The sequence below is a fragment of the Lepidochelys kempii genome, chromosome 1, assembly GCF_965140265.1.
Source record: "Lepidochelys kempii isolate rLepKem1 chromosome 1, rLepKem1.hap2, whole genome shotgun sequence".
In the NCBI taxonomy this organism is placed as follows: Eukaryota; Metazoa; Chordata; order Testudines; family Cheloniidae; genus Lepidochelys; species Lepidochelys kempii.
The window spans coordinates 230,235,942-230,251,694 of record NC_133256.1 but is presented as its reverse complement, the minus strand read 5'-3'; the positions used below and the strand labels follow the sequence as shown (position 1 = coordinate 230,251,694).

At 39.8% G+C, this 15,753-nt stretch overlaps 1 protein-coding gene across 4 annotated transcripts in view; it reads right to left on the bottom strand.

The window, feature by feature from the left end:
* ITPR2 (inositol 1,4,5-trisphosphate receptor type 2) overlaps positions 1–15,753 on the bottom strand; it is a 356,349-nt gene that overhangs the window by 26,148 nt on the left and 314,448 nt on the right. For all 4 annotated transcript variants that reach the window (XM_073317588.1, XM_073317596.1, XM_073317605.1 and 1 more), the window contains 6 exons: positions 14,112–14,276; positions 11,003–11,198; positions 8,964–9,056; positions 5,817–5,947; positions 4,473–4,638; positions 3,143–3,303 (listed from right to left, as the gene is read on the bottom strand). In XM_073317588.1, the coding sequence (XP_073173689.1) occupies positions 3,143–3,303; positions 4,473–4,638; positions 5,817–5,947; positions 8,964–9,056; positions 11,003–11,198; positions 14,112–14,276 (912 nt within the window). The remainder of the gene's footprint in view (positions 1–3,142; positions 3,304–4,472; positions 4,639–5,816; positions 5,948–8,963; positions 9,057–11,002; positions 11,199–14,111; positions 14,277–15,753) is intronic.

The window sequence follows — 15,753 nt, the reverse complement described above, 5'->3', positions numbered from 1 at the left end:
CGTAAAAACTGTTATGAAACTTGCTATGAATGGTGGCCAGTGCACCTGCACCACAGAACTTTCAGGGCTAGCTTGAGAAAATCTAGTCTCCCACTTTGTGGGCACAATTTGTCTGCATTTGTTTAATCCCACCACAATGAAGTAGCTTAATTCATATCTACCTGATTTGCTAGGAATGAATGCAATGGCTACTGTGGCAAACTTTTGCATCCACTTTATTTGCAGGTCCCAAAATGTGGGTTTAAGTTTCAGGGGTGCAGTTTATGCCCATAAAAGAAAGGACTGAAAATTTAAGCTTTAATCTGCATGTTCATCACTTGTGCAGTAACTACCTGCAAAAGACAGTCTTACAAACCTGTGCTTTGAGTTAACAGGAGTATAAAACACCACCAGACAAGCTATAGCTTTAATTAAGGAATTGGGCAAATGAAAACACTTCCCTTCTTTCTTGACATCATGTTTGCCAAACTTTAGCCTAGTACAAAAAAAAAACCAAAACCACACACATCTGGTCTTTCCTTTAAGTATATCATCAATATCTTAAACAGATCCCACAACAGCTAGTGCACTGGACAACTGACACAGAAGGAAGAGAGTCACCACACAGATTAAGATACATCGATCCCACCAACCAATCTCATTTTCTGGTACAAGCACAGCCAGAAATGTTGTATCTCTTTCCCCCCCACCCCCCAATTGTGCAATACTGAATGTTTCCAGTATCCTCTTTCCATTGCTATTTAAATAAATAAAGAATACCTAGCTATTCCATACCTGCTGGGAGGTGGGGGGAGGAAGGATACTTGAAACTAAGCTCAGTTAACCCTCAGCATTCACTGAATGATACCCCGAAGTTTCATACAATTCAAGATCAGCCTGAGCCTCAAAGCTCAGCAGTGTGAGGACTCAGGCTTTCGGTTCACCCCATTACACAGCTAATAACTATGTTCATATCCCTCTCTGGGTTTTGCACAGCTGGTGATTTTTTTGGACAGCTTCAGTAGCTGACTGTCTGTAAATGGAAAAATGTGATGGAGGGCAATGGATCAGCTCCTCAACACCAACTTAATTAGCTGGACTGGGTGCTTGGCAACTTGATAGTGCTGAGGTGTAGAACTTCTCCCTCCCATGCTGCATATCCATTTTAACAGCCCTTGTATTTCCCTCCACAGCGAGAGCCACTGGAGTGGCTGTACAGATCTTGACATTTTAACTAGAACGGGCCAAAAAGTTTCCAATGAAATTGAATTTCACAGAGAGAGAGAAATAAATTGCCCTCTCTCCCAACATCTTCCAACCACGTCTCGTTTGAACACCTGCATCTCTTTTCTTTACCTCCAACTTCCTTTCTCTCCTCTGCACTATGAATGTTCTCCTAGATCGTAGTCTACAGTTCTCTCTCTCTCTCTCCCATTGTCAGCAGTATGCAGACACTTGCATGAAGCAGCCTCCTTACACTGATGTCATGATTGCTTTTAAATACCCCCATGAAAAACAAACAATACGTCCCCATTCAAAAAAAAATCCCCCCAGTAACAAACTGACTCCTCCACAAGCTAAGCCATCTGATCAGTTTTCAAACTGATCAGTTCAGCACTTGAGGTTAAAGGCAGTTTGATGCCTTTGTTAATGTTTTAGAGATGTGAGTCTGGAGCCACCCGACATTAGTGCATTGCATTGGAAAAATCCAGTTGCTGGCATCAGAGGATAAACATATGTACTATGAATAAATATTAATACTTCCAAAGTTTAAAAATTAAAAATTGTCGGAAGGGGAGAGAGGAAACTGCACAGGAGAGAACTCTAACCTATAATTTTGTCAGTCCATGATTTTAAATACCGACTTCCACTGGGATAAAGTAGAAACAGATCAAAGGGTAACTTTTAAAGGCTTCTGCCACTATGTTCAAATGATTTATCCACATAGAACAGTGGACAGTTTTACTCCGATTTTCTGTTCTTTCCACCCTATTGGAAAGTACAGATTCAATATTTCCTTGCACCATTCACAGTTGGGGATGTCGCTGACAATTTGAAATTCCTATGTACATGCCTGCTCTTCTGTCACTGCCCAATGCATTCCCGTATCATCTCAGGATACCATTACATGGTTCGTATTCAACAGGACTCCATTCCAGCAAAGCACCTGCTTAACTTTAAGCACTTGAGTCAGTGACACTACTCACACATTTAAAGTTAAGCAGGTTCTTAAGTGAGTTGTGGACTAAAATATAGCAAGTGAAGTCAGCTAGTGAAAATGAGCAGTATATATAATTAAAAGCTTGAACAACAACAACATAAGATCAGCCAGTCATCAGAAGAAATGGTGCTCTAGAGAATGAAAAATGCACACAGGGCCTGGTACACGCTTGCCTACATCCTTTTCTGGGATATAAATATATGAATCCTTGGTCATATTCATAGGTCAGCTTCTGCTACCACAGATCCTAGTGGAAGACCCCAGCCTTGGAAATCTGGAAGGGAGAGCTAGGGGCTGTGCCAATTTGGCATATCTCCTGAACAACCGCCTCTAGTGGGACTGCTCTGGATTCCTGAATACAACTGAAATCTACTTTCCCCAGTGGAAACCTCTGAAGGGAGGGTGGCCATGGCAACGTTACCATCTCTCCCTCAAATGGCTCCCTCTAGGTTGCCAGGCAGCTGCAGGAATGTAATTCCCCGGGGAATCTAAACTGGTGCAGCCACGCAAAGGACATCCTCCAGCTTTTCTGATCACCACAGCAGCTCTTCTTGGTCTTTTTAATAGTTCAGTGGAGGAGTAGGAGAGAGCTAGTTTTCAGTGCTGACCCTGTATTCTGTTACTCAGCAGGGGTCATTTTGCTGGATAGTAGCCCAGTGATCCTGGACAAAGGAGCAGTAGCAGATGTTCTGATCCATGCTCTTTGGGCTGGTTTGGCTAATGAGGGGAACCCACAGAGCAGGAGAGCCAATGTAAAGACTATAGCCTTTTTCTTGTTCATTATGATGGAGATTGGGCTTTGCTACAGTCCATTGCAGATGTATAAAAATGTCTTTAAAAATAGAGATCAAAGCTTCTCATTGTTGAGAAAAAAACATCCCTGCTATATCTGCAAGGAACATCTTTCAGCGGCATAAAGCACAGCTCACACACACGACTCACCACAATCATTTGAGCCACATAACTTTCAGGACCAGTGTATTCGGTTGGGTCTTTCACTTTGACCAGAACGATAAAGTACAAATAATGCCACATGTTGTGTTCTGACTTTATGTGCTCCTCAAATGAAACGGTCTTATTATCAAACTTGTCTCTCTCAAGTCCTGCAAAAGACACAAAACATAAATGTTGATCAGGTGGAATATCACATTATCTTCACTGCCTGTGTAAAAATAAGCTCTGGAAAATGTCAGAGAAAGGATGTTAATTTAAAAGCTATAATTACAGACAGTGACTGCTATGCAAGACCTCGAGACACTAAAGCATTTCTGGCAAAATTCTATCAGCCCCATATTTATTCTTTCATCATATTCCCTCTTAACAACAACAATATAATTAAATATTATTGTAGCTCACGAAAGCTTATGCTCAAATAAATTGGTTAGTCTCTAAGGTGCCACAAGTACTCCTTTTCTTTTTGCGAATACAGATTAACACGGCTGTTACTCTGAAACCTGTCATATTGCCACATAGGCCCTTATCTTGCAGAGATTTATTAACATGCTTAGTTTTAAGCATGTGAATAGCCCTACTGAAGCTTCAGAGGGACTGCATGTGTGCTTAAAGTTAAATGCGTGTAAGTCTTTGCAGGATTGAGGCTCAAATCATGAGAAAAACTGTTTGTTGTAACCACTTGTGCAATAGATTAGAAACTGTGGCCGAGTGTCATGGCCAGGGAGGACAGGGATGCATGGAATTATTTAATCTGTTACAATTTCCCCGATCTGCTCTCCTATGGAGACCCGAGCAGAGATTAAAGCTTCCCTCCCTCATGTGGAGGTGTGATTTGCATCTCTCTGCACCAGCAAGGGCGAATCATAGTCAGAAAAGTTGTATGTAATGACACCTCTTATTCAATTTATCTGCTCCTGTGTGTCTTCAGAGTCACTTCTCCTTATCAAGTGGACAGGCTGTGCTACAATTAACGTTGTGGAGCCTGTACTGCTACAGAAGAGTGTGTTGTATTTTTATCTGCTGCGCTATTCAACAAAATCAATAACTGTGCTCCACTGCAGAGCCTTCATTATTGGTGACGATGCAAACAGTGGGATGAATACAGCTTGACTCTCAGATCCCAAGTGGAACTCAGAAAAGTCATCTTTTGACTTGTAAACTGCTGTCAGGAAGGAATAAACGTAGAATCCCACTCCATCATTTTTACAGAGTTAGTTTCCAAGGGATGACTGCCCTTCAGACTCTCTCTCATTTATGGAGCAGTATTCTGTTTTATTGCTTTCCCCACCAAATACCACTGTAGCTCAATAGCACCTACCACAAATAAAACATGTTGTCTTTAAGATTTCCTCTTTTTTCTGTTTTTCACTCCTAAGGTCAGCAAATGTATCAATGATGACTCCAAAGATGAGGTTCAGAACAATAATTATGACGATGAAATAAAATAGAAGATCATAAACAACTCGGGCAGCAAACAAGGGCTCCTGAAACAATAAGAAAGGGTCAGTATGATATAAAAATAGCACACAACTAAAATATTAAACCACCAGGTACTTTTTCAGAATATTAGCTACAGTAAAGCAAGGCACAGATGCATGTCTTCGGCCAGACCCTACACGCCTTACTCACATCAGCAGTCTAACTGAAGCCAAAAAGGGTTACTCACATGAGCAGAGTAGGCAGGATTTGGCTTTAGATGCTTTTATCCTCTCCTCTTTGGATTTTCTGTAGTTCTCTATTGCTGCCAACATTCCCCATCTTCCTGGTTCCACGTTGCACTAATGTTCCTTCTGAGCAAGGCTGGATTGGACTCTTAAGAGAACCATAAGGCCCTCTGCCCATCAAGGCAGACAGGGGGCAGTGACTCCACTGGACTACAGATCAGGACCTAGGTTACTATTATTAACACAAGGAGCTCTTTCCCCCCAAAACTGAGTGCTCTGTAGCTGCAGCGCTTGTCATCCCTCAGTGTTTGGTTAGCAAGAGATCATACTTGTGAATTTAGCCCTGAGCTTTACAGTGCAGAGCACCAACCACGAGGCTGTTATGGTGTCCTTGCGCATACTGAACTAAAAAGTCATTTTGTTGAAGTTGTTAATTTTATTTTAAATGTATTGCATTAAAACAAAAGCAAGTCCCCTTTGCTTTTTTAACTTTTGGAAGTTTATTGGTGTATTTGAAATTCTCTTTTGCCTTTGTTAGAGTATGTTGCTTGATATGAGTAAATAATAGGATCTATTCCAACGCAAATGCTAGACTAAATCTCAGCTAACCATAAACCTGATATACCACAACCGAGAGTCTTGACATATATCATCAATCAACCCCATTCAAAGGTTTGCATTTGATTCCTATTGTAATGGGAAACTGATCCAATCTGGCAACAATTCTTAGCACTGCTCGGAAGGTTATAATATGCTCCAGCTTGCCAGAAAGGTAATTAGCACCTGGAGTTCCCTTCTTCATGTAAAATCATTGCCTTGAGCTTTTGCTCTTCTCATTGAGCATTCCATCCGGTATGTTAAAATTACATTTGATAAATCATCTGCGTGACATTCGAGTTGACTAGATAAAAATATTTCCTATATCCTGTAAAAGTTGATTTCAGAGCTCACGAAGCACATGAGAAAATATACTTGCATTCTGTTAGACAAATGCTTACATCTTTGGAAGGCTTTCTTAGCACGTCCCCCACACCACCGCCATTTCTCAGGCCTTGGTTTAATACTGTAACAATGCACATTAGCAGAGTGTCACAGGTCCTCTCAATTCCATTCTCCTTTTCTTCCTCACCTACAGCCACAACAAAGAAAGGCTTGTAAACCAAAGCATCAACTGATCACTCCCAACACAGCAATAGACACTCTGTTTATTCGAAAAAGTGGCTGCTAATGTAATTTGCCTTTCATCATTCTACAGCTGTAATTATTTATCATCCCTATCAATTTTGAAGCCACAACATTATAGCTTTTTGACAGCAATACACTTAACCTGACAGAGAGGTGGTGAGAATCCTTATTTGTTCTCCCACAGGTAACCCCGCTAATATCCGAAGTCTGCAAGCTTTATTCATGAGAATACTCTTTACTCATGCGAGTACTCCCACTGGCTTCAATGGATCCCTGAGTGCATAGCTGACAGAGAGAGACATGATGTATGGGAATTAGAGGTACATTCAGAAGTTTGTCTCTCATGAAATCATTCCCCTACATACCCACATATAAACCAAGTAATGCCATCATTTCCAGCTATTAAACAGCGGCTGGCTTATGTGTGACTCATTCTAGCAGTGATCAGGGTTAGGGCAGAGGACTAAGAGCATGCCCGCTGAAGAAAACGAAAGACACCCACTGACCTCAAGGTATTGGATTGGGCAATAGAGGCCTGGAAACCTGGGTTCTATTCCTATGTATGCCACAGAATTGCTGAGTCACTGCGGCCAGGCTACAAAGATGTAGGTTGGGCCATAAGCATGAAAGTGCACAGGGCCCTACTCTCTCTTTGGGATGCACAAGGTCAGGGTTTCTCCCATTTCTTCCATGTGCTGGTTTTCAGTGTGGAGCTTTCAGAAATAATACAATTTAATAAATGTCAATTTTCAACTTCCCTGGTTAACTGAAATGGTAAATGTAAGAAATTACTGTGAAGGTGCCACACTTTGGGCTCTGAGATATCTTTGATTGACTGAAAACCCTTTGTTCAGTAAACCAAAATTCACATTACGGATAATGCCTTATATCAATATTGATTTAAATACAGGTTAGCAGAAAGAAAGGCAAAGTAATGGATGGTAAGTCCCTGAACCCAAATGACCTATAGCACTAATACACTATCGGTATAGATATTTGTCAATCTTCCCTCCTAGATTATAATAATAATAGTATAATATCAGAGAACTGGTAGGTAAGGTCCTATGGGAAGAAAAACTAAGGGAAAAAGGAGTTCAGGAGAGCTGGCACTCTCAAAGGGACAATATTAAAGGCAAAGCAACAAGCTATCCCACTATGAAGGAAAGATAGGAAGAACAGTAACAGGCCAATATGGCTCCATCAGAAGCTCTTTAATGACCTGAAGATTAAAAAGGAATTCTACAGAAAATGGAAACATGGACAGGTTGCTAAGGATGAGTAGAAAAGAACAGCACAAGCAGGGTAAGGAGAAAATCAAAGGCTAAGGCACAAAATGGGTCACATGTAGCCAGGAACATAAGGCAATAGAAAGAGGATCTATAATACAGTAGAAGCAAAATGTGGCCACTTCTGACTTCGAGAAGCAAGAGATACAAAGGAAAGTTCAGGTCCACTTCTTAGTGGGGAAGGAGAACTAATAATAGACATCAAGAAGGCTGAGGTGTTTAATGCCTATTTTGCTTCAGTCGTCACTAAAAAGGTTAATGGTGACTGCAATGAATATTAACAGCAAGGGGGAAGGAACGCAAGCCAGAATAGGGAAGGACAGGTTCAAGTTAGATATACTCAAGTGAGCAGGGCCTGGTGAAATTCATTCTGGGTATTTAAGGAACTAGCTGAAGCAATCTTGGAACCATTAGCAATCATCTTCAAGAACACATGGGGCACAGGGTGAGGTCTCCAAGAACTGGAGACGGGCAAACATTGTACCTATCTTTAAAAAGGAGGAACAAGGAGGACCTAGGGAATTACAGACCCCCCCAGCCTAACTTTGATACTTGCAAAGATATTGGAACAAGTTATTAAATAATTTGTAAGCACTTAGTTATAGCCAACCTAACGTTCTCCTTTGACAGGGTTACTGGCCTCATGAATGGGGGGGAAGCAGTAGACTTAATATATCTTGATTTTTAGTAAGGCTTTTGGCACAACCTTACGTAACAGTCTCATAAGCAAACTAGTTCACTATTTCCCCTATATAGTCAGTTTCCTCAGTTTTTCTCTCTCAGCAACAGGAGAGATTAAAAGTCACTTAGTGCACATAAGTAGTGGAGGGCTATAGTATGTGAAACCACTTTTAAGGTTTTAAAAATTTTTTTGACTAGATTACCAGCAGGAGAGTGAGTTTATGTGTGGGGGGGCGGAGGGTGAGAAAACCTGGATTTGTGCTGGAAATGGCCCAACTTGATGATCACTTTAGATAAGCTATTACCAGCAGGACAGTGGGGTGGGAGGAGGTATTGTTTCATGATCTCTGTGTGTATATAAAGTCTGCTGCAGTTTCCACGGTATGCATCCGATGAAGTGAGCTGTAGCTCACGAAAGCTCATGCTCAAATAAATTGGTTAGTCTCTAAGGTGCCACAAGTACTCCTTTTCTTTTTGCGAATACAGACTAACACGGCTGTTACTCTGAAACATGCTGACAATGTCCCTTTAACTTAGCTCTTCAAGCTAAATTGCATCTGAGATGAGGACTGCAGAAAAAGTGTATCCAGGCATTCAGTGGTGTATGCTGCATTATTAAGACCAACTTATGAGATCCTAAGATGGAGCTCACAGCTGGTTTCTCACTCAAGGGAAGGATAAAGCTGGTCAGCTGCTGGCTTTTGTGATCCATGAACTCAGCTAGAAGGAAGATATTTGCACACGTCAGTATTAAGATTCAGCATTTGATTTTGATAACAAATAAATGTCCGCGTATTTGGAAATCCAGTATGGGAAGCACTTGCACTCTAGGCAAGTTGCCAGCACAGCTCTCAGTGTAGAAAAACGTGGCCACTTCTGACTTCGAATAATGATAGTCAATTTTCCTGACAAGAAAAGCCTCTCCTGTGTAATAGTAACTTACAAACACTTCTACTTTAAATTTATCACAGTTTGGCGGACTTTTATACTAACCTGGGTTCGCAATAGGTAAGGCATTAGAGCAATTTTCTTTTGCACATGTTTCCATCATGGACGTTAGAGTTGTGGTAGGAACTTCACCAATACCTGACAAAATGAAAAGCAGGATATTGATCAAGAGGCACATGCTGTAAAGTACATCTATTAGACATACCAAGCACATTGACAAAAAGTTTAAAACCACAAATCTCTTGAAATGAATTCTTGATTTATTTAAAAAAAAATCAAGAACAAATTAGATCACAGCAGAAAGAAAGCATTCAGCATGAACAGCTCAAAATGATCTCAAGGAAGACTTACACACTATTTTACAGTTGCAGTACATCACAGCTATTCCACCATTACATCAAATGCCACTACTTCTAGTTGGAACAAAATGTATTCAAAGCAACAGACAACTGTCAGATCTGAAAATAATGTCAGTTTTAAAACCATTAGATAAATTATTCACAAAGGCTGACAAGCAGGACACTGAGCTGATATTCAGTCTTCCTGAATCTAGAATATTTAAGAGTTTTCAAGGATAAAAACACAGTTTGGTACTCATTTGTTAATATGTATGGGTTTGAGTAAAACACTAATTTAACATTCCCAAAGTTGGTACACGTGTACATCAGCTTGATTTTATTGAACACCAATTTCACCCTGTGCATTGCAGACAATTTACTGCATTTCAAATCAGTGTTGCAAAAAGTTTAAGGAGCAAAAATGATGACAAAAATCATTCAGTCCAAATAGTCCAAAGTATAGTAGGCTGTTTAAGCAGTGAAAATAGATTCAGTCTGACTTCTTCCCATCTAAGGAGTCTTAAGCTAACATTTTAAATGAATTTTTGCTGTACAATATTCTGCTAACCTGACATCTTCTAATATCATCTGTATATTTTCTTGACTAGATTCTCGTGTATGAATGCCAGCAAGAACGCAACAAGCCACACACAATCTCCACAGAGCCCAACAAGGGGAACACAAAAACATAGGGGTTGCCACCCTAGACCAGTGGTTCATATAGTTAGGTATCCTGTCTCCAATAGTGGTCACAGAAACCTTCTGAAATTAAATTTCAAGTTCTTGATTTCAGCTTGGAAGTTACGTGTAAACCAACCCAACCTTTTAAAGTGATCCAAATATGGAAAACAAGGTGTAGTTAATGTCAGACAGCTTCAAAATGGCTTTATTAATACTTCTCCTTTCGTATGCTCAGTATCCTGAATGAACTTTGCCTTATTTGAACACATTTAGTTTTGAAATAAAGTTATGAACATTTGGATAGTGTACAGAGCATGTGCAGTATTGACTAGATACTGCTAGGTGCCAAGTGCCTTCTGTTAGGTAGCAGGTGCTCAAGCATTCAAGGATCAGCCCCTGAGGGAATTAGTCATAAGCCCATATTTTTTTGGTCTAAGGGTAAAATTCTGACTCCATGATTTTATTAGGGTCAGGATTTTACCCCAGAAGTCTGTGTATAGAACTTGCAGTGTATTTAACAGAAGTTCTATGAACGTTCCATACATGAGAGGTGTATATTTAACAATAAACCTCCACCTGGTGATTTAAAACAAAAAATCTCCACCTGGTGATTTAAAACAAAAAATCTCCACCTGGTGATTTAAAACAAACAAACAAAAAAAATCAGTCATACGTCTACTAAATCTGTTAAAATGGTATACGTCAGTATAGTGCAACATGCATAAAACAATACATTCTGTGTACAAGATGTATTAAAAAGCTATATTTAACTTGCCATGACTTACTCTTCTCAAACAATAGTGAAGAGTGTAATGTTTCTTAAATTCCAACATGAATTGGAATGGGAAAAAAGTGAATGAATTAACTTGTGAGATATTTTAGTAATATTTCAATAGATGAGCCTATGTCTGAAACAAACCTATGCAGAATAATTTTACCTACTAGAGTTAATCTATTAACAAGTCAATGGAAAAACCCTCAGATTGACTTTAAAGGGAGCAGAATTATCCTCATAGAAATGCTAAATTTCAGCAGGATGATGATAATTTGAGGTAAAAGCAATACCTGCAATAGGTGTTCTGTTTTTCAACCGGTCCACCTCCATGATGAAGTCATCTTTCAAGAACAGGAACCCAACGATGGAGAAGAGGTAGACCAGGATGAGAGCTAGCACTGCAGTAAGGATAATGGAGCGGCCATTTCGGGTAACACTTTTGATGACATTGAGCAAAGTCTCCTCTCTGTACACCAAATCGAACAACTAGAAAAAATATAATACAGGAAAATCCAAATAAAGGTGACAATATACAGATGCTAGTTGGGAACACCTCCTCAACTCAGGAAATACACCTATGCCAAATCCTGACCTCAGAAACATGCACATACAATTCCCACTGATATCTGTGGGCAGAGGGCAGAATTTGGCATGATAAACTTTATTAACACACATTACTGTACAACCAACTTAAGAGGAATGCTATACATCAGATATGAGCTGATCCATACTTCGGTAACATTCAGAATCGGGATCCAAACTTAGTAGTTTTCCCCCAGAAGTATAATGGGCTAGACCAAAATCCCAATGTCCCCACAGTATGCAGAAGAGTCCAGATCTAGATTTAAAATTTTGCATTTTGGGCCCATCTACTATATACACACACATAGTTAAGCCCTCGATTCTGCAAACATGCACGTGAATAACCTACAGTCCATTCAGCTGATGGGCTGTTTTGGTATTTAAAGTTACAGATGTGTCAGAAGGCTGTACTTTGTTATGAAAAAGTAAAATTAATTTTACTGTTTCGTATAACCCTTGTAAAATTCGTACTATTTGTGTAGCATCACCTGTGTTGCTAGGATTTAACTTTAAGGGGAGCATACATAAAGATAACTTTTTTAATGTCAAGTTCCTAAACATAACAATAACGATGAACCCCTTTCAAGAAACTATAGCTTTTTTCTTTTATAATTCTGGTTTGTATTAGTGTTCTAAAATTCTTTGGGTCTTATCTTCAATATATGTATTTCAGCTCCAAAATACACAGATTACAGCTATGAGATGACACAGAATGATTTATCAGAATCGTCCATAGTAGAAGGTATTAGTCATAATTCATGAGATCGGAAATCCACACCCTTGTGAGAGGATTAACAACAGAGAAAAAAATTAGGAACAAAAATAAGTTTTGAGTATTTCCACTACCAAGTGAATATGTGTAAGTAACTAGGGAATGTTTACAATTATACCATGAATGAATCATGGACATTTGCCATTCAAAAACAGCAAAAACGTAGTCATATCAGTATTTCTTAAACTTTTTCACAGTGAAGTCTCTATCTTAGGACTGAGATCCTTCCATGGACAACCTCCCCTCCCGATAGACCGTTCTTGATTCCACGCCACCTCGGTGGCAGCTACTGTAATCCATATTATAACATTATTATAACATAGTGACCTTAGGACAATATAAAATTCTTTTAACGCCTTGTGTATAGGTGGTCAGTTACAGTCTCTATTTTGTCTCCCTGCTGTTAGTGTAAAATCCTACATCCAGGGAGAATTAAAACAAAACGCCCTTTCATGTCTTGTAAGCCCCCTCTGCTCTAAATCAATACAGGTCACTTTGAACATTGATTGTATCATCTGGTGTGTTTGCTATGCTTGTAATTTCGGTGTTACCTAAAAGTTTGATCATAGTTGAATTTATACCAAATAAAGACCCTGTAAGACAGATTTTCACAAATAGACTTTACTGCCTGTTTTATGCCCCCTAAATGCAAAGCTTACATTTCACAATTCTTTTGGTTTAAAAAAAATCTCCAATATTAAAACTAACTGCTAGTTTGGTGAATCTGTCTCTTAGTTACACAGTGTTTAGTGGTCTCTTACACTGAGAATGTGAGTACTCACCAGCATGAATGAGTTACAGGTGGGATGGGTGAGGACTTTCAATGGGACATATATTCTTTAGTCACTTGGGTACTTTTAAAAACCCCACCATATATAACAAATAATAGAGTCTTCAGGAATACATTTTTAAAGCCAGGCCTTGTATACTGTTTCAGGAACAAGTCACATTAATTTTAAAGGGGACCAGCAGCTAAAACACTAGGTATAATCCTGGCCCTAATGAAGTCCATAGATGTTTTGCAATTGACTTACTGGGGCCAAGATTTCATCCAGAGAATCTGTACCACATCTCGAAAATTTACACCACTGAGCCTACTTATGTCCTCACATATTAGCACAACTCCTGTTAACTTTAGTGACAACAGGACAGATATGTGTAAGCACAGAAATAGGTTTTGAAAGTTTGATTTCAGTAGGGGTTTTACTAGAGCAAGAACTGAAGCCCTTTAGTGTTGAAAGCAGGATCTATATGAAACTCTGCAACTACTGGACAGACTCGATTGTTCAGAAAACTGAATATAATGAAAGGTGAAAGCCATTGAACTGTACAGGGGTTTATGAAATCTGTCCAAAAGGTTTACACACCACAGAATAAAATGAAAGTGATTAAAAACTACTTAAGAGCATCAAAAAGGGCTTTTTTAAATGCTCTTCGATTTGAAGAGTTGAGTTTCAAGATCATATTTTGTATGGAGTTACTTTCAGTACACCTGTATTGTATCATGAAAGGAATTCTACCTGTGTCAGTAGAATTGAAGAAAATATATTTAAAATGTCTTCAGGCTACATGTCAGAAGCATCCCATACCAACTGCATAACAGTCCCATCAATTTATTAAAATAATTCATTACATTTATTACCTACTGACTAAGGACAAACTGAGAATGAGAGCCCATTGTGCTAGGCACTGTACAAATAAAGAATAGTAGACAGTTCCTGTCCTGAAAAACTTACAGTCTAACTAGACAAGACAAACAGAGGGTAGTGGAAAGGATATAGCATACAAACATAGAATTGGGGAGGGATGGGGGCAAAGAGAAGGCTGTTTAATGATTTTCTGGAATGAAATGTGTAGACAGACCTCTGTAACACAGGCAATAAATCCTAACAAAAACAGTAGCTTCTAATGGGCAGCCACATAACGGTATGCTAAAAATACCCATGATTTGGCATGATTGTCAGGAAGAAATCAAAGACAGCTGCAAGGGTAATGGTATTTTCTATTTTTGCAAGGTCTCCCGCTCCCCGGCGGCACATACTCACCAGGAAACTATAGAAGAATTCATGGACACAGAGGCCCAGCATGCAGACCAGCACGTACGCTACATGGTAGAGAAAGGCCATGTCCATAACGACGGCTCTGTAGCCTCGAGTGAACGTGCCACGGTTTCCAACAAAGCTCACCAGAAATACTATTTTGTTACAAAGCTGGGGGGAGATTACAAGGCTAGGTTTACTACATTAGAACAATATTAGCATCATCTGTTCATATGGTGATAGCGTCTCAGAGCCCCAGTCATGGACCAGGACGCCAAGTGTACAAAGAGATTAAAAGGACGTTCTCTGCTCCCAAAGAGCTCACAGTCAAAGCATAAGACAAGAGACAACAGGTGCAGATGGCCAGACTTAACTAGCTGTTTGCAGAGCTGTTTTGCACAAAAGCCCTTTCAAAACCCTTGCCTTGCCCTTCCACTTTATTCTAAATATGCACATGGATACTACGTAATGTCATATAAGGCACGCACAATGCATTAAACAATATTACTCTGCAGCAGCCACCATTAGCAGTTTTTTCACATTGACTGGGCACCTCGATAGTGTTACTAAAGCTGTTCTCTATATTTAATATATAGAATACTTAAGGGGTGCTGCAAAATCAGAGTTAATACTCTTTAGGTGCAAAAACCAGTGAACTGTCATTCACATTTTATTTTATATATATCTATATCTATATCTCTGTGTCAGACATGTGTAGCGTACACGTTTACACATTAGGTAAGAAAACAAAGCCATGCAATGGAGATTACTTCTGATATAGCTTAAGTGACTTTATTTTGGTAGCCTCAAGCCTGGTCCTGTCCCATTAAAGTAAATAGCAAATCTCCTATTGATTTCAATGGGTGCAAGATTAGGTCCCTATAGTGTACATTCAAATTAAAAATACTGCATCTTAGCACTGCATACAATGCCATTAGTTTTAGACAGCCTGGGCCAGAACTGGATCTCAGTTATAAAGTGTATATCAGGAATAACTCCATTAAAGTCAATGGAGTTGTTCCAGATTTAAGAAAGCAGAGCTGAGATCAGAATGTGATCTGCTGTTTACTATGGAATTTTTGGTTCTGCTCTTTCCTCTCCAAAATTTGTTTTGCATATACAGCCATAGATGCCAACTCCGTGGGTGCTCAGCAACCAACAGTGGGTCCTGCCAATCAGTTCCTCCCTCCACCGCCTGCTGAGGATCAGCTGTTCAGTGGTGGACAGGAGGCTCTAGGGGGAAAGGGAAGGAGCGGAGGCAGGAAGAAGTGGAGTGAGGGCGGGGTGCACTCTGGGGCTGGAAGAGGTGGGGCAGGGGTGGGACCTAGGGGGTAGGGGTTGAGTGGGGGCAGGGCCTGGGACACAGTGTGGGGGTGGAGCACCCCCTAGGGAATCAGAAAGTCGGTGCCTCTGTATACAGCAATATTCCTTTTAAAACTTCTCAGTTATCTTTGTAGCTAAATGTTATGTCAGTATTTGCTCAATTTCTTAGGTATTCCTTTTACTAATTACAGGGAAGTTAGTGTTATTGTGGTATTTGCATTAAACCCTATCTACTTGAAAAGGCCAAATTGAAAAGTTTTTAAAGACAACCACTGTATGCATCTTGGCATTGTCCCTTGTAAGTTAAACAGAATCAGGACTTGGG